This window comes from Carassius gibelio, chromosome B13, assembly GCF_023724105.1.
Source record: "Carassius gibelio isolate Cgi1373 ecotype wild population from Czech Republic chromosome B13, carGib1.2-hapl.c, whole genome shotgun sequence".
Classification (NCBI taxonomy): domain Eukaryota; kingdom Metazoa; phylum Chordata; class Actinopteri; order Cypriniformes; family Cyprinidae; genus Carassius; species Carassius gibelio.
The window spans coordinates 15,134,900-15,160,119 of NC_068408.1; the positions used below are offsets into that span (position 1 = coordinate 15,134,900).

A 25,220-nucleotide genomic window follows, 5' to 3' on the forward strand; every position below is an offset into this window, starting at 1 on the left:
TATTTATAGCAATAGGCAAAAAAAAAAAAAAAAAAAAAAATTGTATTGGTCATAATTATCGATTTTCTTTTATGCCAAAAATCATTAGGATATTAAGATCATATTCCATATAGGTATTTTGTAAATGTCCTTTTTTTTTTTTTCTTCTTTTTTTTTTTTTTACGTTTTAGTCAATTCTTTACCATCAAGAAAAAAAAAGTGATTAAATTCATATACGGTCATTTATTATTAATGTTTTTAACATTTTGAATACTAGTGAAATCATCAAAACTATGAAATAACACAATGAACAGATGATAATCAAGTATAAATAATACATTTAAATATTGCTTTTGTAAAAAATCATACATAGGCCTATTGTTTTTAATTGTAAAATCATAAAATTTTAAATCAAAAATAGCTCATGAGAAAAACATTTGTCAGATGTGATGGTCGATGTTTTGACTGATACTGTATACAGATATAAAAATGAAATGAGGACAAAATTCAGATTATTTTTCAACCTTTTTTATTCAAATTGTGTTAATGGGAGTGTATTTTTAGGTTTTTGAGATCTCCCTATTTATGGGAGCATTATAATATGCAAATAATATTAAAGGGCTAGACTTGCCATGAAATATCTGATATTACAACACATCATACAGACTCCCATCACATAATAAATACACTGGAAGCCCCATGTTTTCCATAGTAAAAATGCACATTTTGCTTTTATCAGCTATAGTTCCAGATCCATGAAACTCCTCCATCTTTTTAGTTCTAGGAGGAATTTATGAATCTAGTACTCACTCTTCAACTCTTAGATTGTGCTTGCCATACTCAGGGATCAATTTACAACAATTTTCTTTTGGCCAATTATTAATCTTATTAAAAGGTAAAATATCAGAGGAAAGTGCATACACATCGTGGTCCAAAGAGTGAACATGGCAACTTTTAGTTGTTGTTTTTACAAGATTTACAGAAATAAAAAAAAATCTTGTCACTGCTTTTAATGCATCAGTAACCACTTCAGAATCCTTGCAGAGGGCTTGCATCTTAATATATACCAATGACACATCTGGATCACAACACGTTTCAAAACAGCAGTGTGCAAGAAAACTACTATGTTACCGTACTTGACACTTACATTACTGGAGCAACAGTTCTTCTTTTGCCACTCTATAAAAACAGTCACCGCTGTGAGTGATTGTGTTCATGAAGTGCATGCACTCAAGGTGCAAATGGAAATATACTTAGTCATCAGATTCCACCATTTAATCTCAGAGATGGACAGTAAAAAGCTTTTGCCCTCTCTCATAAATCATTTTTAGTCATCAATTTTTTTTTACCTTTTCATCTTTTTTTTTTTTTTTTTTCAGAAGAGCGGTTCTTTTCCCTTTAATAGGATACTTACATTCCTACACATGGCAGATGTTTAGTTTTACAAAAAGATGTCTGTAATGTACATTACTTGAGGGCTCAGGTGTTTGATCATGCTGGGCTGAGGCATTTGGTGGTTGTGGTCTCATATGGTCTTCTCTTCTGGAGCCTCGTGGAAGGCTGAAGTGGAGTCGTCTTGGCTCTTGTCTGTGCTGTGCACCTTGGGTCCCGTGGCAATGGTGGAGGAGGCATCTATGCTCTCGTACGCCTCTGATGTCCACTGCTGAAAAGAAAGCATTTTTAACTATTTCAGCAACATCTTTTAAATACAATTCTGTAATTCATAATTAGGATTAAAGAAAAACAGGTTGAAAGAGAAAGTATAGGTCTTTTTGGAAGTGAAAAAAGTTAAAGAACACTGCAAATGAATATTATTTGACAGATCACTGAGTATATAGGCTATGTATTTTATTATAGCTGAATTGTAAGCTTGTGAAGCATTATATTTATATCCTTTAGTCTAAGTTATAAATAATTTTGAAGTGTACTGTTTCACTAGCCTCTGCTTTATATGTCTGGATTGACCATTAAAAACCTTGGAATGGGCAATTAGCATCTGCTGAAAATGGACAAAATCCCATCTGGAGGCTAATAGCAGTCCAATCTTGCAAGCTTTTGTTTCTTGAAAACAACAAAATGTTTTGCATGTGATTGAAAAAACCTCCTCAAAGACATCATCACATCACCTGCGTTGCGCGACTCGAGCGACAGGACGGGCCCAGGACGATGTTGACGGAGCTCGAGGACTGCGTATCACTGGTGTTTCCCCCCTCAGCTGCAGAGAGGCCCGAGATGACCAGGCCGCTGGAGAAGCTCCGCTTGCCAAACAGCAGGCTCAGTGTGGAGCTGGAGGAAGACACCTGGCTGGAGCGATGCTGACCTGTGGCTGAAGCCAGAGGCCCTGTTGTGGACAAACGAGGCACCTGGGAAAAGACAGAGGCAATGGAGGAGGTGTTGAAGGACAGCTGGCTGTTGGAAAGGCGCTGCACTAGACCAGGGCCACCAGAGCCCGAGCCGTGCTGGCTGTCCAGGATGGGACCCGATCGACTGGTGACGGGGGGCCGCTGGCCTTGAGGTTGCACTGAGCGACTGCGATACTCCCGGTGAGCTGTGGAGAAGAAAAAAATAAAAGAACAAATATTTTACATTTCTTACAGGCTACAAACTGTAGTGATGCACATAGTGTGTTCTGACCTCCGTGGTGTCTGGACTGGGAGCTGCGAGGGCGGCCATGATAAAAGCTTAGGCTCTGGGATGTGGCGGAGTTATGATTCTGACTTAAGGAGGAACCAGCACAATCCACATCCTCCATGTTCATGCCACTGTTGCAGCTTGTAAGGTTATCTTTCCTCACCCTAGAAAGTGCAAGGAAGGTTTTGAAAAAGACCTTTTCGGACTAGAAAGAAAAATTTGCTGAACGTGTTCTCACCCTCAGGCCATCTAAGATGTGGATGAGTTAGTTTTTTCATCGGAACAGATTTGGAGAAATTTAGCATTACATCACCTGCTCCTCTGCAGTGAATGGGTGCCGTCAGAATGAGAGTCCAAACAGCAGATGTTCCAGTGAAGGAATACACTCATCTACATCTTGGATGGACTAAACCATTGTTTCTTTAATGCCTCATACATACCGAAACCACCTGGAGAGCAGCCAGGTGCGGATGCTCTCCAAACTGAGAGGGCCGCCCCATATGTCTGTGATCTGCTTGTGAGTTCCCATATATGAGGTGGTGAGTGGCGACACAAACATGGGGTAACCCAGGGGCTGGTCGCAGGAGGAGTTGATCATGTTTCGCAGAGCCTGCTTTGAGTTCTGGATGCTTCCGCGCTCAGGATTGCGGTTCCGGAGGAAGATGAGCTCCTGCTGCTGACCTGCCCACAGCCCTCGCACACATTCTTTATTTATCTGAATGAAAAATCAGTGTAAGGACATAATAAACATACAAATCTATTAGGTCTGAATATGTGAATTGCAAATAATATAAAGTGACAAAATTATAAAATCATTTATTTCATTGTTAGGCCTTAGATCAGTTGGTTTATAACATATTCTTTTTCATCATGTATACACAAAAAATATTTTGATATTTGTATACTAGTTGGTGCAGGACACTATAGTTAATTTATGTAAGAGAGGATATCTAATTGTGTCCTTAAATTTCACAGCTGACAGCTATTCAACCCAATTCATTGCATACCTTTCTATCAAAGTTATCTTGCATTATCAAGATGAATTTGTTATGGCACAGTTTAACTCTGAGTTCTTGTCATATTTGATTACCATTTTAAACTGTGATGATGTGAGAAATGTTGAAGGTGTCTGAATTAATTTTGGTTTGACTACACAGGTGCTGGTCATATAATTAGAATATCATCAAAAAGTTGATTTATTTCACTAAATCCATTCAAAAAGTGAAACTTGTATATTATATCCATTCATTACACATAGACTGATATATTTCTCTATGTCTTATCGCTTTTTTGATGTTTATAACTGACAACTAAGGAAAATCCCAAATTCATCCCAAATTTGATGCTTTATATTTTAGTGGAAACTGATACAGTTTTTTCATGATACTTCCTATTATAGTCTAAAATATAGTTTTGGTCTCTTGCCTTTATAACTTTGAAGCTGAGATGTCGTTTGTAGAGCATGATGATCTTGTACTCATCTGCGCCTTCATCGACCATGTGCCGGAGCGTGAGCAGTGTTTCTCGACTGGACAGTACAGCTCTTCTCCAGGCAGGGTCGCTCTCGTGACATATTACTAGACTGGTTCTGTAGTTGCTTATAGCCTCGTAAAGCACGGCAGGCTCCTCCGTCTCCTCCAGGCTCGTGAAGTGGTCCTGTATAAGTCAGATTATTGAGGTTATACCACAGGTAAATGTGAATAGTCAGTAAAGTTATGCAATCTCCAAACATTGTCCAATCATCTCACCTGGTGAAGTTTCAGACTCATTCTCACAGCTGGGGCCACCACCGTCTGTAGCAGGTCCACGTCAGCAAAAACCCATTCATCTTTAGGAGCAATACGGAAGTCACCTTTGAACAGCGTGTTGAAGCCATAGAGGAATGACTCCAGACTGTAGAGGAAACCAGTCTATTATAGCCGTACACATGCATTCGTTTTGACTGACATCCATCAAACTAATAATTATTCTAGATTATATTGAACAGTGTTAATATGATTTATCTGTTGAGGTGCACAGCACTAATGTTGAGAAGCGTACCTGTTGGATCTGTTATGTGCTGCTGTGCTGAGAGATCTCCGTCCAAGAACAGACAGAGCGAAAGACAAAGTAACCAATGGAGAATCTTCATCGCTGTCCACTGGCTGAGGACAAAAAATCAAAACTTTAGATTTAGGATTCAAGTTTAGATCACTTTAACATAGTGGAAAAGCCAGAGCTTAATTGTCCTACCAAAGGTTATTCCCAAGTTTTGCACCATTTGGAAATCAGTCAAACACTGTTTTTATCACGTACTTCAAAACTACCTTGTATCGGCTCTGCTTTGTATCACTCTAAGAAATGGCCTTTGTGTCTCCTCACCTCCTCCAGTTTGTTGGCACAGTATTGGATCCACTCCAGGTAAACGTTACAGTAGCTGGCTCTGGTGACCCCCTGCAGACAGTGGACATAGTCCTCATCGATCTTCATGCTGAACACAGCCGGGTCCTTCTCGATGTGATGCCATTTGGTGTACGCCTGCAGGGCTTCCTGAATGGACTGGTCTTTAACCCATATCTGCAGCTTGGGGTTGATCACCAGGTAGTAGATGATACTCTGAAGATGGAAATGATTGAAAATCATCTCACCAACCACTGATGTCACATGGACTATTTGAATTATGTCCTCACTACTTTTCTGGGCATTGAATGTGGTTGATGCATTCAGACCTCGTAGAAAGCTCTCAGATTAGTCAGAAAGCTCTCAGATTTCATCAAATAATATTTAAATTCATGTTACAAAGATGAATGAAGGTCTTGAGGGTTTGGAACGACATGAGGGTGAGTAATTAATGACATGATTTTGATTAAATTTTTTAGGTGAGCTGTCCCTTTAAGGCTGGAATACACTACACAACAGATTTGTGCCCTGTTTTACAGTCTGAGGGAGTTGATGCTAGTTGCTAAAAGTCAGAATCGGTCTGCAGATTTGAATTGACAGATTCCACAGAAACAGATTCCACAGACCCTCAGTCGCTCAATGTATGTTTTTTTCCTGGAATCATTTACAAAGTCGGTATGTTTATGATCGGTATGTTTATGACTTTGTTTAGTTTGTAACTGAGACTCACCAGACAGAGTTTCGTTGTACCTATGTACAATGGCAATAAAGTAAAATGAATTGAATTTGTATATAACAAAAGTATACTGTGCTTTTACATCTGCTTCTCTCTTCTAAAATAAATGAAGAAGTCTCACAACAATGTTGCTGGTACCTTAAGGTAGTAAGTGACGAGCAGCTTGCGCAGGTCATAAACCTGCAGCATGGTGGCAGCGTTGTTCTCGCTGATGCTGTAGCCCTCCAGCAGATACTTAGTGGTGGTCACCTCCCAGGCCAGCCAACGGAGGTTGAAAGCAGCATTGCAGGACAGCACATGGGGCAAATGTCCCGGCTCACAGCAGCAGCAAGAATCATCCTCCTCTACACCCTCTGTGATGGCCTCCACCTCCCGCTGCTGACAGTAAGTACCTGAGGAAATGAGAAAGTCCCTGTGACGAGAGGGAACACGGACATCAGTGTGTAATATAATGACAATATAATGTTTAAACCATTTACCCCTGAACTCCAGGCCTCGTAGCTGGAAGGTGACCAGACCGTTGCCAACTTCGATGAGGTGAACCAGTGCATTAAGGTAGTCAGAAGCCAGGATGAAGCAATCTCCAGCACAATAATTCCCCCAGCGGCCCAACATCAGGTCTCCACATAAAGAATGCTGCAAGGAGCGCGTCAGGTACTCGTAGAAGATTGAGTTGAGGTTGTTGTCATCACAGCCTACATGGTGAGCATATAAAGATGGAACATTTTTATTTAAAAATGTACGAGGACACTGTTGTGTCTTCAGTAATAGTTGAGACATGGCACCCTAAAACAAAACTGAACAGTGTTTACAATGAAACTGAACGTTCATGCATTATCAAAAATCAAATCCTAAAAGTATAGTTCACCCCAAAATAAAAACGTGATAATATTTTACTCTGCATGAGTTTCTCTCTTTTGTGGAACATGGAAGAATATTCTGGCCATTCATTATCAAATAATGAAAATGAAAGGTCTGTCAAAAAAGCAAAACTCTCAAACATCATAGAATACATTAAGCTTTTAATATTAACAATTGAACATTATTGATATTAAGTGTATTTATGTATTTTATCAGTTAAAAATTTACATTTAAAATGTAAAATAAAAAATAAATGGGAAATATACAGTAGGTAATATACATAACATAAATAAAATATAAATAAAAGTGTAAAGGTAAAATAAATATGAAACATTTATTACATTTTTTTTAAATATACTCTAATATATACATAAATAAATACATGTAAATAAAATATTTAAAACACTATAACTCAAAGCAATAAAACAATTTTCACACGCAGCTTAAAAAGCTTCATATAAAATAAATAAAAATACAAGTGGTTCTCAATCAGTTGGACGGACAGGTCTTAATTATTAAGTATTAATTATCTTATTAAGTCTTAATTTAAATCCTAAAAAATTCTAATAGGTGCACAACACTGAACTGACAATATTTTATTTTATTTTTTTATCTACAACTGAAGTACTAGAGGTACACATCAGCTTAGATAATGGCGTCTTTGAATTCTGTTCAAAGAGTCAAAAGGTTAAGAACCACTTCACTAAATTGTATAGAAAATTTAAAATTTTAATTAAATTAAATTTATGCATTTAGTATACGCTTTTATCCAAAGCGACATACAGTGCATTCAGGCTATCAATTTTTACCTATCATGTGTTCCCAGGGAATCAAACCCCACAATGCTCTACCAATTGAGCTACAGGAACACTTAGAATTAGTGATGGGATTTATGGCTCTTTGAGGGGATCCGGATCTTCGCGATCCGTTCCTTTCAAAGAGCCGTTCAAAAGAATGGCTCTTTTGGCTCTTTTTAAATATTTAGTCAGTTTTAAGAAGCCAGCTTGGGAGCATCTCAGTTTATCCTGGAAATAATCACTGGGAGGTATTATGAGGTGAGATTTGTAGTCAAATAATTAAAGCTCAGATATCACACACCAATATCTGAGTTTGAATTATTCTGAAATATTGATTATTACCTCATTTCTCATGTGTCGACTATATTCCATAGGGTTGCACAAATCCCTCTGCTTAGACAGTGACATCATTATTTTGATTTACCTTTAGTACAAAGTGTGTGTGTGTGTGTGTGTGTGTGTGTGTGTGTGTGTGTGTGTGTGTGTGTGTGTGTGTGTGTGTGTGTGTAAAACTACGTTGACTTATGTTATTCATACAATACCTACTCACAAATAAAAATAAAAAACAAAGCCGGCTGCAATGAATTTCTGTGCAAAACAGCTTTTACTACAAACACTTCCACACAAGAACATTGTTATCACACAAGAACATTTTGATAGAAAACTATTTTTTTTTTTAAGTAGATAAAATTAGAATAAATAAAATGGAAATGTCTACATACTACATACTATAACTACTGTAAACTTTGCAAATAGGACATCAGTCCCTTCAAGTCAATGAACAATAACAAAGTGGGCTGCAATGAGTGTCTGTGGAAAACAGCTTTTAGTGAAACATTTCTATACAAGTACAGTATCACAAAAAAGAACATTTTTAATGATTTTAAAATAAGTTTTAAATGAACACAAAATGCAATGTAAATGCATGCACAACTAATAACTAATATCATCACGCCATAAAGGGTTGGCCTGCGCTGGGTGCGCCCCTCCCCCTATAACTGTTCTGTCTCCTGGAGGAGCTCATTTGTATGAACACGCATAGGAAAAAAGAACGATAGAAAGAACGGCTCCTCTCCAGTCGCGACTCGGCTCCCATCGTTCATGTTTATGAGCCGTTCAAAAGAATCGGTTCGTTCGCGAACGTCACAACTCTACTTAGAATGCAGATAAGAATGCATAGAAGACTGTGAATGCGGCACAAAGTCATGTAGATCACTTTTAAGATGCCTTTGGAGCTCAGTGTCAGGGTTCTGTCACTTCAGGTTAGTAGTGTTCATGGTTTTGTGACAGAGCCCTGATACTCTCCTCATGTTATTGTTTTCATGTGAGCGCGCGGCTTCGAGACCGCTCGAGCTGTGCGCTCTTGTCTGCGTGTCCTGTTTCATGTTGGAGCGTGGTGTTCGGATCCCGGCACTCATGTCTTGCTGAGTTTCGGTTTCGTGTCGGGGACCGAGCACTCGCGCTCCATGTTCTGTTTTATTGTGGCATTGTTGCACACAGCTCGAGTTATCGTCTGTGTGCTTGTTATATTTTGTCTTGTGCTGTCGCACGCAGCTTAGTTTTTACTGGCTGCGTGCTGTCTTGTGTGAACACGCGGGTTATGAGCTTGCTCATTAGCTGCGTGTTTGTGTCCGATTCGAGCACATGGCTTGCGATTGGTTTGCTGGCCATGTGCTTGTGTTTTTTGTTTTGTGTGAGCACATGGCTTTTGTCTTCGTTCCTATGTGCCATGTGCTCTCGTCAATTGTCTTGACCCCTCCCATCTTGTTACCTGATTATTGATATAATTTTCCCCACACGTGTTCCCTCGTTAACCTCCTCATTAGCTCCCTATTTATTGCCCTTGTGTTTGCAGTCTGGTTGCGAGTTCGTCGTCGAATCTTTGTCTGTGTATGCCTTGCCTTGCCTTGCCTTGCCTTGCCTTGCCTTGCCTTGCCCAGTCAAGTTAGTCTGTTTTCCCCCACGGGGTAGTTTTTGTTTGTTTGTTTTATTTGTATTGCTATTAAAGAGCCCTCTCTCTGCATCTTTGAGTCCTCGCCTCATCCCTCTACCCAAAACCCTGACACTCGACACTACCAGTCCTTACTCGCTTTAACCAGTCATACAAATTTAGAACAACATAAAGGAGAGAAAATGAAAATGTCTTTTTGAAATGAACTATTCTTTTAACACAGATGGAATGACATAGATTTTCGCTACATTTTTCAGAGCAGTCACCTGTTCACTGTGTGTGTTGTAAGATGTGCATAGATAAAGAAAGTATTTACCAGTCTCTTTGTCTACCTGAGACACCAGTCGGCTGTTGGAATTGTCAATTCGTTTGGTGCTGAAAAACCAAATGAAAAGTTCATGAAGTGAAATATTTAGTCATGTCATTGAATCTGATGCCTGTGCCTGTTCCACCATTCAAGTTTAATATCTAAAACAGAAACATTCTGTGTCATCGCATTTGTGGTTGGAAACTACATCAATAATTCAACATAGTGTGGTTTCTCTCGGCTGCTACTGACTGTTGGACTTCAGATAAAGCCCATTAACCATGATGGAACTTTGTCCCAGAGGAAACAAGGCAAGTACATGCCAAACATGTCCAGCCTCAACAGCTGTTCTCAAAACAGTGAGATGTGCTCTTGTTCTTTCTAGTGCCCTGTACTCAAGTGTGCATCTGGCTGACAGTGCATTACGTTACTCTTGAGCTTGAATGCATATTTCACGTATATGTGTAAATAAGAGGCAGCTTACTTGTAGTTCCTCTCCCAGAATTTTACAGGCCGTGGATAAGAGGTGATAAAAATGGCGCTCCCGAGGAACGGGCTGAGCGGTGTGTAGAAGAGCGTCGTGATGAACGTCTGCAGCAGCAGCATGGCAGAGTCTGAGCTGCTCCGTCAAGGAAAAAACTACATATCTGTGCTACATTTGGAGGTATGGTGAATGTCCTTAAAGATTTCTTTCTCAACTATCCGACACTATTAGGTATCACGAGAAAACACACCTGACCCAGAGAAGAAACATTTTACAATAATACCATTTCACACTGCCTAATTATGAAAGTATTGTATATTGACAATTATGTAATTCTGTATGTTGACAAAAAAGATGAAATGTCAATGTAACATAAATATTATTAAATGTCTTCTAGATTATATTTTATATAACACATTTTTTACAACATAAAGTTTTTTTAAAATGCTTTTAACATACTACCAGTCTTTTAAAGGCGCTGTCAGTGATTTCATTCCAAGCTACTTGATACTCTAAAAAGTATTCTGAGAAACACACCTGAGCTAAAAATGTAAAATATGAATCTAAAAATATAAATAAATAAACGGAATTACATTTAACCGAATGTTACATTTTAAATATTACATTATTTTCATTCTTTATTCACATTTCATTCATTATTTTTAGATTTATCACAAATTTTGTCATTCTGTTGGAAAAAAAAAAAACTACAAAAAAACAGAATTTTTAATTTTAAATGTACATTATTTTTATTCTGCTTTCTAAATACTGGAATTATTTGGAATATGGAAATCATGAGATTAATCACATATTATGTAATTCTGTTGATAAATACGTAAATACAAATAGCATTTAACTGAATTTTACATTTTGATTAATTCTGTTAAATAAATAAATAAATAAGTAAATAAACAAAATAAACAAATAAAATTACATTTAAATACATTTTACAGTTTAAATATTACATTATTCTCATCCTGCTTTAAAATCACTGGCTGGAAACCGGTGTGTATATTATATTTTTTCGTTTTCTCTTTTTTCTTTCTTTTTTTAATTATATTATATTATTATTATTATATTATATTTAATTATATTATTATTATATTTCTGTGGCTTAAAATTTAGTTGAAAACTTCTGGTTTATAGCATCTTTACTTTAACAGATTACAATTAGGAGTGAACATAGTACTAGGGATGTTTTACTAATATAAACCCAAACTGGACAGATTGGAAGGATATGAGGTACAGCGAAGGGTTGTGCAAATGCATGAAATGCACTACCCCATGCTATCTGCCAGGGGGCGATATACACCAGAATGAAGTGTAGCTTGTGGAGAAGATCCCAAAGCTGTTGACAAAACAAAGAGCTGTTTGTAAGAGTTCGCAAGACAACAAAGGCAGTTAGTTTGGGGCTAGTTACTAAATGCACTGTCTGCTGTGAGCTATTTTTGGACAATAGTAAAAAGTTTTCGAATTTAGATAAATTCGCACTGACCTTGTTGAAGACGATAGACATGAGGAAGAAGTTGAGCAGGAATGTCTCAGAGGCACTGCTGCAGTCGAACTCAAAGAAGATGATGGTGAAGATGAGCGTGAGGAACTGGTAGCTGGGATTGCAGAAGGAGGCACGAAGAAGCTTCATCCCAGCAACTGTCATCAACAAGACATCACAGCTGGAGCGAGACACAGACACCTGAGCCACTCAGGTGCAGAGGCAGCATACAGCCAAGCACAGCAAAAACCAATCAGGGGGACTCCACCACAATGCTCAGTAAAATGTGTTTATAAGTTATTAGATAGTAGGTAGCAAGTCTGCTCACCAAGGCAGCATTTATATATTTAAAAATACAGTAAAACAGTAAAATTATATAATAATATATTAAGTAATTACATAAAGTCATACAATATTACTGCGATTTAATTAATTAATTTATTTATTTAGATCTTCAGCAGCCACTACTCTGGTCTTTATAATCACATTCATCTATAAAAAAAATAATTCTAAAATTCTGATGTGGTCCTATTTTTTTTTCTTTTTTTTTAATCAGTGTAGTTTATATTAGTTATTATCAGTCAGTTGAGCTGCTTAACAATTCTTTAAGCAAACAATTATATTTTTGACAAATAAACATCATCTTTTTGACTAATGGAAAATTACAAAGAAATGTATATGTAGGCAACAATACATTTTAAGCAGCACAGCTGTTTTTAACATAGATAATAAATGTTTTTTTGAGCACCAAATCAGCATTTTAGACTGATTACTGAATGAGACCCTAACTGTATTAACACATTAGCATTATATAATACTAATGTCAATACAGTGTACAGTTAGGATCGTTTAATATAAATTACGGGATAGACTTAAGAGTAAAACATAAAACGTTTTTCAAAATGTTTAAATTGTCAACAAGAATAAGGGGAAAGATACTTACTGTATTCCTAATTTCTTACGATGGCTGAGGGCAAAGCCATCATTGGTAAGTGCACTGAGGACAATGGCTGGGTAGACGATATACTTCTCAAAAGTCAACAGCCCCACATAGAGACGTTCAAACCACATCAAGTGAGCATCCTCTGAAAACACAGTATACTAAAATGAATTCATATTAATAATACAATTTATACCAGCAGACACCTCACAGAAGAGCAGGGAACTGACCTCTGGGTTCAAACTGTGAGTATTCCTTACTCTTCAGCACAGGATGTGAGATCCACAGCCAGGGATGGTGTTTCCGTAACTGAGGGATGAGATAGTGGGTGACAAAGCCCACAGTGGCTGCTAATGCATACAGCACTATGGACACAAATGGCTGCATGTGATGAAAAAAACTGTTAGTTAATATGTATACTGCATGCTTTATTAAATATGTAGTTGTTATGTATAGGAAATTTAAAAGGAAGAGAAACTTACCCGTAAAGAAAGAAAAACCGTGCTGGCTGTTATTGCAAAGGTCAAAACTGAGGCAAGAATACAGACAACCAGATCTGACAGTAAAATCTCTTTCTGCAACACAAAATATAAGTTATTAGTGACAATCAATGCAAGATTCCTTAAATGCAAATATTCCATTCAAAAGAAACCAATAGTTTTATTGAGCAAGGAGCCATTAAATTGTTCAAAAACAATAAAATCAAAACAGGAAAGACATTTATAATGTTACTAAAGATTTATTTTTAAATAAATACTGTCTTTTTGGGCTTTTTTTCATAATCTAGGAATAAAAAAAGTAGTTTCCACAAAAATATTAAGCAGCACAACTGTTTTCAACATTTATAATAAGAAATATTTCTTGAGTATCAAAACAGCATATTAGAAAGATTTCTGGAGGATCATGTGATACTGGAGTAATGGCTGCTGAAAATGAAACTTTTCCATCACAGGAATAAATAAAATTTTAAAGCATATTCAAATAGAAACACTTATTTTAAATTGTACTAATATTTCACAATATTACTGTTTCCTATCGAGGGAACATTGAACTGCGTCCTCTAGATGTCTAGAAGCATGCATCTAAACATGACAATAACATTGGCCGGTGACAGCCTGTGATGTCTTTACTCTGCATGAACACAGTATAAAAGGGTGCCGGGGGTATACGTCATCCTCTTCTTCGTCTTCAATGACTGTTTTGTTTGAATTGTGCATTTCCAGTAAGAATGATTATTCTTCTTAGCCAGGGCAAATACTACTAAGGTGTTTAAGAAGTGTTTGGATCTGTGTCCTCGTTATTTGACACCTGATGAGACACACGATCATTGTGTCTCTTGTTTGGGTTAAGAGTGCGTGCGCAATGTCCTCGAGGGGACAGTTTGCATGCACTGTGAGCATTTTCTTTTCCTATTTTGAAGGAAAGAAGAACAGCCATCAGCTCCCCATGGTTCAGGACCCTCTACTGCTGATGCATGGACAAAAAGCTTGTGGGGATCGCAGATGGACCTAGCTGAGGAGTTGAAAAAGGGTCTTTCTCTTTCATGGTCATCAGTCACAGACGTGAGTGAGTTGTTTGACGACGATGCTATATCTCTTGCATCATCAGATCCAGTGGCTAGTGCTCTGCTGACTCCAAGCCAGAATGAGCAGGAGATGTCAGATGAGGACGAAAAAGTCTAGACTGAGTCCTCCCAAACCTCCTGCCCTGCGTATGATGAGCTGCTTGAGGTTATGGATCATGGCACAGCGAGGGCTGACTTGCCATGGAAGTGGGCCAAGAAAGTGAGACCTCGAGGCCGCCTTTTCAGAACAGTTTCTTTCTAGTCCCCAGTATAACGCTGCAATCTCAGGACCTGTGGGTCCTTCTCGCGGGGTCTAGTACTCTTCTGAGTACATGCTTTGCTACATGCTATATATCCTCTGGCCAGGGTGCACTACTCATCTCTCACCCTTAGGGGTCTCCTGAGATCATCCACATACTCTGAGCTAGAGCTCCTCTTGTTGAGGTTTTGAGGAGATTAACACTCCAAAGATGGTCAGGTCCACGGTCCTCCCTGTCACAGTGCCCTTATGGTTGAATCAGCAATTGCCCCTCTGCAGAGTGGGCTTAAGTACAATGTGTTCCCTGAGGTACATGGGATTTGTGTTTCTGCAGAAACCCCTTTTGTAAACTTTGTATGCATGAATGGTTATTGCGACCCTCACTCTCTTTTGAGATGAGCATGAGACCATATCCAACTGCACCAGTGGACTGTCTCTTATTGGGCTCTGCTGGGTTTCCCCTTCTAATCTAGCACCACTTTCTGGTTGAGCTGAGAAGTGCTTCCCTCACTGTGAGGGTTAGTTATGAGCCACTCCCAGTATGTGCTGTAAGGGGGGGGGGGTCTATTGTTCCCTGTAGAAATGTGTGATCCCCTTCTAGTGGACATGGCTGTAGTCCCCTCACTGGGGGAGGGTCTCTTTGAGTTTGCTGGTCTCATGCAGACTGGGTGAAAGGAATCTTTTTCTTCTGATTCCAAACCTTGAGCTCTGCCCTAGGCTTGGGCTTCCTAGCCCAGCACTTAACAGGTAAGTTATTTTAGGGTATGCAGCTCAGGCCCTTGACCGAAGGGGATAATGTCACTGACAGCCATCAAGGTATTCTTAGGGCAACTCACATGGCTATGGTAGAGTTGGTTCTTAGTGCTCGCAGTGGTTTCTGGCATGCACTCCCCTCAGCATGGCCACGTGGGTATACTGTTCCCCATAGCGACATCTAGAGGACGCAGTTTGAAGTTCCCTTGGAAGGGAACGTCTTAGGGTACATATGTAACCATGGTTCCCTGAGACGTCACAGGCTGTCATCGGGCAATTTTATTTTTGTGTTTATATCTACGCTACGCGTCTTTTTAAATCAAACATATAGAAACATAAGATGCTTCTTTTAGAAACATGAAAAAATCTGACTATTCCTGTCAATGCTCAGGTGAAATAAAAGACAATTTTGGAATATCACCTAAATAAATAAAAAATACCCACCACTGAGCCTCTGAGTTTCTCTGGAAGAGGGTCTGTGCTCACAGCAGATATTTCTTCCTCGTCTTCCTCACCATGTCCAAGTGATGGGATTAGCTTGGACTTAATCAATGAGCTGAGATAAAAGAAACAAACAAATATGTGCTTACAAACTAAGTACTGGCATATTTTGAAGGGTTCAACCTATGGCAGCAGTTCAAAGTGTTCCTAACCAAATGATCCGTGGAAAGTGCATAGTGTTCTTACAATAACACAGATGGATCACTGCTTTGTCGACTAAGATGATAGGACAGGACCACTAGCAGGGCACAGAAACCAGAGAAAAGTGCTGGAATATGCTGTTCATCCCAAGGCTCCTACACAAAAGATGCCATTACTATTACAAACGTACAATCTAGCTTTTGTTGCATTAAAAAATAAACTATTTATACTGATAATCTACTCATTTTTAAAGTATACTGCATTATTTTTTTCCAGCAGATTACATGCATATTGTCATTTAAAATACATAAGTCCAACAGATCTTACCTTCAAAGCACCAAGACAGAATCCATAGAGTAAAGACAGCGCTATAAGACTTCGTACTATGCAGTACACAGCAGATGGGAGCCCAGTTGCAGCTAAGCAGAAATCACAAACATTAGTTTCCTCCAATTCTCACTTAGAATATTTATTTTATCTCGGTTTCCGACAAGAAATTGTCAAAAATGATTTAGCTTGGATACAGACCTGTCCCTCCAAAAAAGTGCATGTCGATTTGTTCTAAAAAGTATATAACAAAAGTGTTGATTTGCGGAAAGAGGCCAAGAAGGAATGTTACTGGAAAGCAGTATGTAAACCCTGAAAATATCAGATCAACATCAAGTCAAATGTCTGTCCGTCACATCTGGCTCCATCTATAATTTTTTAAACATGCTCAAAAACACATACCGACTAAAATGTCTTGCAGGTACTGAAGTGCATCTGACGTTACTATTGTGATGCCATAGACGGTGGACACAGGGAGGTCTGGTGTTCTTAACAATATTTCCAAAATCCAAATAAGGCCACAGAACATACAGAAAAATGCAGCACGACTGTAGATGACGATTTGATTATGGCCCTGTAACACAAAAAAAGACTGTTTGTACTGTTTGCATTCTTCATCCTGTTAAACATACATTTTCTTGAAGGCTTCTCTAGGAAACTCACATGAGTAGGTGAAGCCGCATCTGGCTGAACACTCTATAAAACATAACAGGCTTTAGCAGGCACCCTAGCAGCAGATTCATTTTTAGCGAAAACAGGCTGTAAAATGAGGAATGCTGTACCTTCAGCAAGGAATATTGACAGCTAGCAATGACCAGGCAGAACTGAAAGACCCAGATGTCTTTGAAGCAGCCCTCATTTAGAAGCACAAACCCCAGAAAAGCCACCAAGAAAGCTAAGAATACAGCCGCCATGTTTTCAGTCATATCCTTATTCCTGCAGAAACAATGAGCATATTTTTGTTCTTAATGTTAATTAAACAGCAATGCATTGTCTAAAAAGGGACACTTTCATTGTCACACTCACCTGTCTAACAATGCCATCAAGGTTAAGCGATCATACAATATGTTCACCCATTTCCCAGGAAAAACCTTTAGTTTGTAGTACAGCTTTCTTGAGGGTTTCTCTTGGGTTGATGTCTCAGATGATTCATCTAAGGAGTCCTCCTCCTGTGTATGAGAAATATTTAAAATCGTCTGTAAATGTTGGCTGAATTTTCATTTTTTGGTTGAGATATACTTTAAAGGGTTAGTTCACCCAAAAATGAAAATTCTGTCATTAATTAATCACCCTCATGTCGTTTCAGACCCGTAATACTATTGTTCATCTTTGGAACACAAATTACGTTGTTTACGCGTAGTGCAACACGTTGTTTACATTCGGTAGACAGCCCGCGCATGCTAAAGTAAACAATCACATTGATTATGTTCTGTGAAACTCTCCAAAATGGCGGTAGACGGTAACTCGGGGAGAAGAAATGCTGAATAAATTACGTTGTTATTGTTTTCTTTGTAAACAAAAAATATTCTCGTAGCTTCTTATATTATACTATTTTACCGATGTCCCTGCTACTCTTCTGTGCGTTGATCGTGAAGTACCCTTGCTGTTTATGAAGGATCATAGAGCTCTCAAGATTTCATAAAAAATATCTTAATTTGTTTTCTGAAGATGAATGGAGGTCTTACGGGTCTGGAACGACATGAGGGGGCGTAATTAACGACTAATAATTATTTTTAGGTAAACTAACCCTTTAAGATACAGTATTTTAACCAAAACAACCAACATGCTTTCTGTGTTTTGTCTGTTGTGTTGAATTATCTGGAAAAAGGGATTCTACACCTGGAAGATTTCCGGATGGGTTCTCCTGGGCCGGAGTCGGCGAGTTGGAAGGATACGTCGCTGGAAGGGGCATTCAGAAGGACCTCCCACTAACCCGTCCTGGCACTCAGAGTTAGAGGATGTGGACAGGAGATCACTAATGGAGAGAAGGTAACATTACCACTAAATTTTGATTTAATTTTAATTGATGGATTGTAAAAGAGAAGTAGAATATGATACTGTACCATATGTTGCCTGTGATGAGCTCGGCACCAAGGGGTAAATTTAGAGCTCTTTCATTGTACAGTTTCCGAGGTCTCTCTCCTGTAGATATTGTACATGTTATAAGTCCAGCTCTACATGCACAAACACCAGAGAGATATGACACTGCACATAACAGACTACTGTACTCACTGTGAACAGTGTGAAAAGTGTAAGCCTCCTCTTTGGATGTAGCCTCCGGTCTACAGATGACCTGAAGCATAGAGCTCTCTGATTGGGACGTTTGTGAGGGCAGAGAATCATAATCAGGGTCCCTCTCCTTATCTGTCTGAGGACTGTGAGAATAAAGAGAATATTAACCCTAAAGTGAAGTTAATAGTTTTAGATTTTAAAAGTCTCTAATGCTCACCCAGGCTGCATTTATTTAAACATAAATACAGTAAAAACAGCAATACCATGAAACATTATTAACATTTAAAATACGTGTTTTCTATTTGAATATATTTTAAAATGTAATTTATCCCTGTGATGGCAATGGACTTTCAGCAGCCTTTACTTCAGTCTTCAGTGTCAAGTGATAGTTCAGAAATCATGCTAATATGTTGATTTGCTGCTCAAGAAAAATGATCATAGCGGAAAAATGTTTGCTGTGATACATTTTTTTCAGGATTCTTTAATGAACAGAAAGTTCAAAATTACAGCATATATTTGGAATAGAAATCTAAAATTCTAAATGTTTTAACCATCACTTATCACCTTTTCAGCTCCTAAAGGGACCTGGATGAAAAATACAAATTTTTCTGCCATCCCAGTTTTCATCATTTGTCTGTCCTTACGAAATACAAATTAATATATATATATATAATACAATTAAAAAAACATCTGAAGAGTAGTGTGTACATTATGTACATAATATTATACTTTAACACTGTATGTCATATGTAACTTTTTCTATGTTCTCTATATATGCAAATATCATGTTTATGTTCAGGTTTAAAAAGAAAGTAAATAGCAGCAGTCATTTAGCAGATGCTTTTATCCACAGCAATTTACAGTATGCCAGATGGCACAATACCCACCTCTCTGGAGAGACAATAGGAATGAGAGTTTCTGGAATGGTTGTCTTTGTGTCCGTAGCCAGACTGTTTGGGGGATTTAGATGCTCTTTTTGTTGTCCTGTGGATTCCGACACATCCGAGTTCTTCTCCATCATCATACTTTGCTCTGAAAGGAGTTGGACCATTAGTTTGAGTTAAGATATTAAATCCAGTGTCATAAATCAGCACTCACCATTTCTCTCTTCATTCTCCTTCTCGGTCTCATTTCCTCCCCCAAATCTGGCACTATTGATTGACTCCAGCAAAGAAACAAACTCAACAAAGTTGGACTCATTGGGTATCTGTCCCTCCTTGGCTTCCAGGTCTGATTTGGAGGAGGTCATTGTACCGAGCTTATCTTTAGCTCTGTTGCTAATGAGGACAGCATCTCGTCCACTGTCGATACTGAGTCCCCTAGCATGTGTTCTTCCGCTCTGAGTGCACCTCATATACACTGAGGGGATCTGCAAGAATCCATCAGCATCCACTTTAAGCTCAGGTGGGTCGTTTTCTTCAGTGTGGGAGTTCACATCAATGCCTGAAGAGCTGTTATTGGTCACTTGGGGGCTCAGGTTGGGAATCTCAAGCTCATTGCTCTCTATTTCTTTGCATTCTTGAGCAGAATCAGAACTGATCGCCTCTTTGGCAAGAAGACTGTCTTGATGCTCAGACTTCTCCTGAACTGAGCTGTCTCCTGCAACCAGTTTATCTTCTTTTTCATCACCTGCAGAGGGTTCTTCCACTTCGTGAGGCGAATCGAAAGTGATGACAGGAATTTTGACAGGACAGTCGGATTCTCCCTGCTGGGACTGAGCTGACTCTAAGATGCTCTGTTTGACGGACTCCTCCAGTTGAGCTGCTGTCTGTGGGTCACAGCTCATTGTGATAATGATCTTCACCGTATCACTCTCGTCCAGGTGGGTCGAGGGACTCGAGTTGTCAACCAGCACTACAGCAATTTCATCGGAGCAATAATTCTCCTCTGGTGTTTCTCCATCATTGGCTTCTCGTGTGATTTCTAGAGAGGTATTATTGTTGTTGGGGTCAGTTGGGGGTTGGTCTTTCTCCTCTATAGTGTCTTCTTCATTCACAGAGGAAGGTGGTAGATCATCCTCAGCTTTGTCCCTGTGGGCTGAAGGAATCTGCTCTCCCTGCAGGAGAGGGGCAGACTGGTCAGTGTTGGGACTGAACACATCCTCAGGGGTGAGTCGCTCTTCTGCCTCTGGCCTAAATCGTTCATCACTCTGACCTGTAAAAGCCAGTCAGCATACAAACAGCATGTTTAAAATCTCAAATAGACATGGTTTTTGAAAGAATTTAATTCAATAGCTACTAGATGATGAACCCCATTGACATCATTTACAAACCTTAATTAGACATAAATTCATTTTTGCAACACAAATTAAGATTTACTAAAATTTAAGAGATTTCTGACTCCACTGAAAGTCCCATTAACCGAAACTTCCAAGGAGTCAGATTAAATTACACAAAACGGCAAAGCATACACAAGTTTCCATGTTCACTTCCACTATGATCAGTATTTACATAGATGTAAACAAAAGCCTACATAAAATCAACTTATAAAGTGATCATATCTCTTCACAAAATATAAAACTCCATAAAATATGGATGCATTTTATGATACCTTTAAAATGACTATCAATTTATACATGTTAATGAAGGTCCGCCTTCTGAAATGCCAAATGTGCTGTGATTGGTTAGCTGGGCCAGTGTGTGTTGTGATTAGCCGGATTTCCACTGTCGGGCCAGTGCGAGCCAGGGCTTAAAGCGGGCCGGGCGGGGCTCATAGCCCCGGCCCAGAAGCACAGAGGCCAGAATAGCACAGGGTTTCCACATTGGAGCCTGAAGCACCACTGCACGTCACTAAAACACGCCCTTTACACGCCTCTCAGAACAACGCCACGAAACCTCAAAACTAAGAAATAAGTGACTGGAACATGCGCGATCACAAAACGAAAATGTTAAAAGCGGCCGTTTGTTTACATGCTTTATATATTCAAATTCAAAAGCATCAATGTTTTAACTATAGAATAAGTGATACATTGATCATATTGATTAAATTTATCAGGACTCAAAATTAAAACACACATAAAGACACTTATTTTTATTTTATTTATTTATTTATTATTATTAACGCTCATGAAAATAGCCTGCTTATTCAGTCGAGTCTGTTTCTGTTTATTTGTAGCCACAGTAGCCGTCACATTTAGAATGAATTATAGCTAATATCTCTATTTTTATCAAAGCTCCAGAACAAAAAACATTATTATATTTTTTTATTATAGGCAATGTGAGCTAAACTCTCGAGACGAGGCTTGTGACAGATAATATAAGTTACTTAATAAATACACGATTGTGATAGAGAATAAGAAACTGATGTCTGATTTCTTCAAACGGTCATATTTTACCATGTTTACTATGGTAACATGTTTAGCGTGCATCTTTTTTATCGCTTATAAATATTTCTGCCTTGTATGGTGATTATAATCCACATTGGATCAAGTTATTTCAAACACTCGCTGCTGACTGAAAGTGAGTTTTGAGCTTAACTTATTTAAAAAAGTGTTTAATGCTGGTGTTAAAGCTGTTATCTTTCTGAAATGATCCGCAGCACAGACTCTCTCCTGAACAAAAATCATCATTATGCAACGTGGAGCTAAACTCACGAAATGAGACGACAGATAAAATGTTACTTAATAAATACACAATTGTGATAGAGAATAAGAAGCTTACGTCTGATTTATCCAAGCGGTCATATTTACCATGTTTACTATGGTAACGTTAATGTTTAGCATGCATAGTCTTTTAAATATTTCTGCCTTGTTTAGTGATTATAATCCACACCGGATCAAGTTATTTCAAACACTTGCTGCTAACTAAGAGTGAGTTTTGAGCTCAACTTATTTTAAAATGTCTTTAATGCTGCTGTTACAGCTGTTATCTTTCTGAAATGATCTGCGCTGACGCTCTCTAGACGCTGAGAAACTCCGCCTTTGTTCATAACCCCTCCTCTAACCCCAGCTGGCCCGCTTTGGCCCAAGGTTTTCGTCGGGCCAAAAAACCCTGGCCGTTGGCCCCGAGGAAGCCCCTGCGAGGCACGATCAAGCCCCGGAAGTGACAGTGGAAACGCGACTGGCCCTGGCACGCACCAGCATGCCCGCTTTAAGCTCAACATTGGAAACACGGCTATTGGCTCCACTCGGAGCCTGGTCGGGAAATGTCAAGCCCCTTACCATAGCTGCCTGTGAGCTTCAGTTTAAATATTGCTCAAAATCAAATCAATTTGAGCATGATTTAAAACCAGATGATTGTAACCACTATAAGCTTGTCTGCCTTGGGAAAGCTAGTGTGTCTCTGACTTAGTGATAACACTCATTGCCTTCTAGTGCAACTCAACCAGGTCTCGTCCCATTCGTCAATATTTGTGATATCACAAATCCAGGAAAATATGCATTGTAGTCCAAAGGTGTTTTTGAAAAGTGATTTCTGTTAAATAAAACATGTCCTTTTTAAGTGGACTTTCAGCTTTGTAACTTTGCAGATCTTTTACTGATCTGCAAACAGCAACATTACAGACTAACTAAAGTTGAAAAAGTAAAAAGCATAATAGGACCCCTTTAATTTATTTTATAAAATTATATTAGATTAAAAATATTTTACATTAACAACTTACACCATTCAATTCAATAAAATATTGTACAAAAATAAATAAAAAATAAATAAATAATGTCTGCATTTTAGATGCAGTCAGAGACCCTCACAATGTAAGTGTGAAGCTGTGTTTGGGCTTTCTGACAAAGCTGTCTGACAGCTCTTTTTGAGAGGTCCTGGCAGGATCTCACACTCAGTGTGACATGTAACTGAGGCAAGATAGAAAGTAGTCAAGTTATTCCTCAGTTCATATGCAAGGCTCTGTGACAGAAACTTACAATGATGTATCTGCACAGCATGTTCCCAGAATTGTGAGGATCTCTTGCACTGCAGTGAAACCAGGCCAGTGCTATAATTAAAGCTGGTACATACCCTCTATATTCTTCAGCTCCTCAGATTTTGGACACTCCTTCACAGTTTTGTTAAGCAGGTTAACAAAAAAACATATTATTCAAAGTGCACAAAAAAGTATACATAATATCCACTGCAAGATTTGTGGAAAGCAGTTATGCTTTCAAAGTGTTGCTCTTATACTCATTACCATTAACACATTTGTGACATTTTGTAAAGAAAAATACATATTTTGCAAAGTAAATGTAATAAATTTATGGCACATAAATTCCATAAGCATTACTCACTCCAATCAGTCCAGGGTCTGTTTCAGTCTGTTTCACTGTGACTTGTATTACTGGACTTAGTCTGTTTTTGGTCAATACTGATGTGGCAACACTGTCAGGAACTGTGCTGCTCTTCCTGTAGATTAAAACAGTTTCGATAAAAATATATCAAAATACTTTTGGGAGTGCTTTGAAGACAGGAGGCATAAGACAATAATAGAAAAAAATAACATTGCAAAATAACAAAGAAATCAATAAATGGCACAACTGACTTTGGATCTTACCTTAGAGATGGAAGACAGGAATCAGATGCGTTGCTTTTCTTGTCTACACCTTTGCTGATGTCAGGCACACTATTCTGGGCTACAATGTCGCCCTGATCGAACATCAGATGGAGGCGATAATTTACCATCTTAATGACAATGAAGAAAACTGTCACTGAGGTGCAGTAAATACTGAGGGTAGTAGTGGTGGGTGGAAGAGCCTGAAGAAGGAACAGAGGGAAAACACATCAGAGCCATGACATCTTTGGAGCTATTTTAGATAGATCAACTATGAAATAGTAAACTAGATTTTTTGGGTTTGTATTATTATTATTATCTCATTGCTAATATTAATCTAATAATTGATAATAATAATTTCTTGGCCTCTGACAAAACACGTTATATACGCCTATGCATATTTTCGTATAGCCTAGGCTAGTGTAAATGCAAAACAATGCTTTAAAACGTTCATCACCTGTACAGGAGGCTATGCAGAAGAAAAATGCGACAGTTCTAGCACCAAACAAACACCAACATTGATATTAAATACAATCCATTGAACGCGTGATTCTATTTTATTTCTTAAGAGGAGCACTCCGTGTACGGTTTCTGCAGCTATAACGCACTGAATGCCTTCTAATCGCAGAACGCATATTATCGGCGGCCTACGGCATTGTATCACTCACCAAATGAAGAGATAATGGAAGCATGAGCAAAAACATCCATAAATACAGGTGACATGAATTGTTGAATTTATTCTGTTCTGGATCATGATACCATCCTCCGGTCAGTGAAGCCCAGACTCCTTGGCGTAGCGTTTGCACAACTTGGGAGCCCATATTTTTGCAATAATGGTCGCTACAGATATATCATGCTGCAAGCTGCGAATTCACACCGCTACCGTCCTCGACTCGCTACCCCTGCGCGCGATTACATATTTACAGAAGCTGCCTCTACATCCTTCCTTGAAGCCGTTTACTTTTATTTTTCATCGTCCACGCCTTGGCTCCCTGTTTCCCAGCATTGGGACATTGGTTTTGTGCAGTGGAAGATACCTAGCAGCATCCTCCTTCACATGAGCGGAGAGGAGGGAGGATGGGACTGATTCATAGCGATGCTCTGCTGCTCACTGAGTCACGCGCCCCCTCCCTGCGCTGTCAGTCCAAACACTAGAGCCGTGGAGAATCAGCTGTACTGCAGCCAGACAACTCTTACAGAAAGAGATAGCAGTTCATTTTGAAACGCATGCCAACATTTTAAGTCAATTTTAAATATTGATTACAGCAATAAATGTGTGCGCAAAATTTCAATTGTCCATTTTTTTTTTACTTGCGACACCACCTCGATTTTTACATCAATAGCAATTTTTGAAACATTTGTCTTCATTACATTACATGTTTTTAATACTAGTAGTATGTAACTTTGCACA

The 25,220-nt window shown here is 38.7% G+C and overlaps 2 protein-coding genes across 3 annotated transcripts in view; one reads left to right on the plus strand and one right to left on the minus strand.

Annotated features, from left to right (window-relative positions):
- Positions 1 to 25,220, plus strand: part of LOC127970356 (DNA primase large subunit-like) — a 217,385-nt gene that overhangs the window by 108,005 nt on the left and 84,160 nt on the right. The window lies entirely within an intron of this gene.
- Positions 492 to 24,906, minus strand: pcnx2 (pecanex 2). Of its 2 annotated transcripts, none has more exons than XM_052572878.1 (34): positions 24,478 to 24,906; positions 23,813 to 24,012; positions 23,550 to 23,664; positions 23,284 to 23,320; positions 19,433 to 20,488; positions 19,222 to 19,366; positions 18,335 to 18,477; positions 18,166 to 18,244; positions 17,942 to 18,077; positions 17,129 to 17,271; positions 16,885 to 17,038; positions 16,766 to 16,798; positions 16,505 to 16,676; positions 16,304 to 16,414; positions 16,103 to 16,194; positions 15,821 to 15,930; positions 15,578 to 15,689; positions 13,040 to 13,132; positions 12,788 to 12,938; positions 12,561 to 12,702; positions 11,621 to 11,798; positions 11,364 to 11,473; positions 10,126 to 10,254; positions 9,651 to 9,709; positions 6,205 to 6,420; positions 5,864 to 6,117; positions 4,972 to 5,205; positions 4,651 to 4,754; positions 4,359 to 4,503; positions 4,036 to 4,266; positions 3,051 to 3,325; positions 2,614 to 2,774; positions 2,106 to 2,527; positions 492 to 1,639 (listed from the first exon to the last, which is right to left on the minus strand). In XM_052572878.1, the coding sequence occupies exons 1-34, from the start codon at positions 24,628 to 24,630 to the stop codon at positions 1,505 to 1,507; spliced, it is 6,030 nt and encodes a 2,009-aa protein (XP_052428838.1). In that variant the 5' UTR covers positions 24,631 to 24,906; the 3' UTR covers positions 492 to 1,504. The 2 variants fall into 2 exon arrangements, with proteins under 2 accessions (XP_052428838.1, XP_052428837.1); XM_052572877.1 differs by having other exon boundaries at positions 492 to 1,642.

Coding starts and splice junctions, on each gene's coding strand:
- pcnx2 (XM_052572877.1), bottom strand. CDS start 24,630: ATGGGCTCCCAAGTTGTGCAAACGCTACGCCAAGGAGTCTGGGCTTCA. Junction 4,504..4,650: donor GCACATAACAGATCCAACAG/GTACGCTTCTCA, acceptor TTTCCTCTACAG/TCTGGAGTCATTCCTCTATG. Junction 3,326..4,035: donor TCAGCTTCAAAGTTATAAAG/GCAAGAGACCAA, acceptor TTTTTCATTCAG/ATAAATAAAGAATGTGTGCG.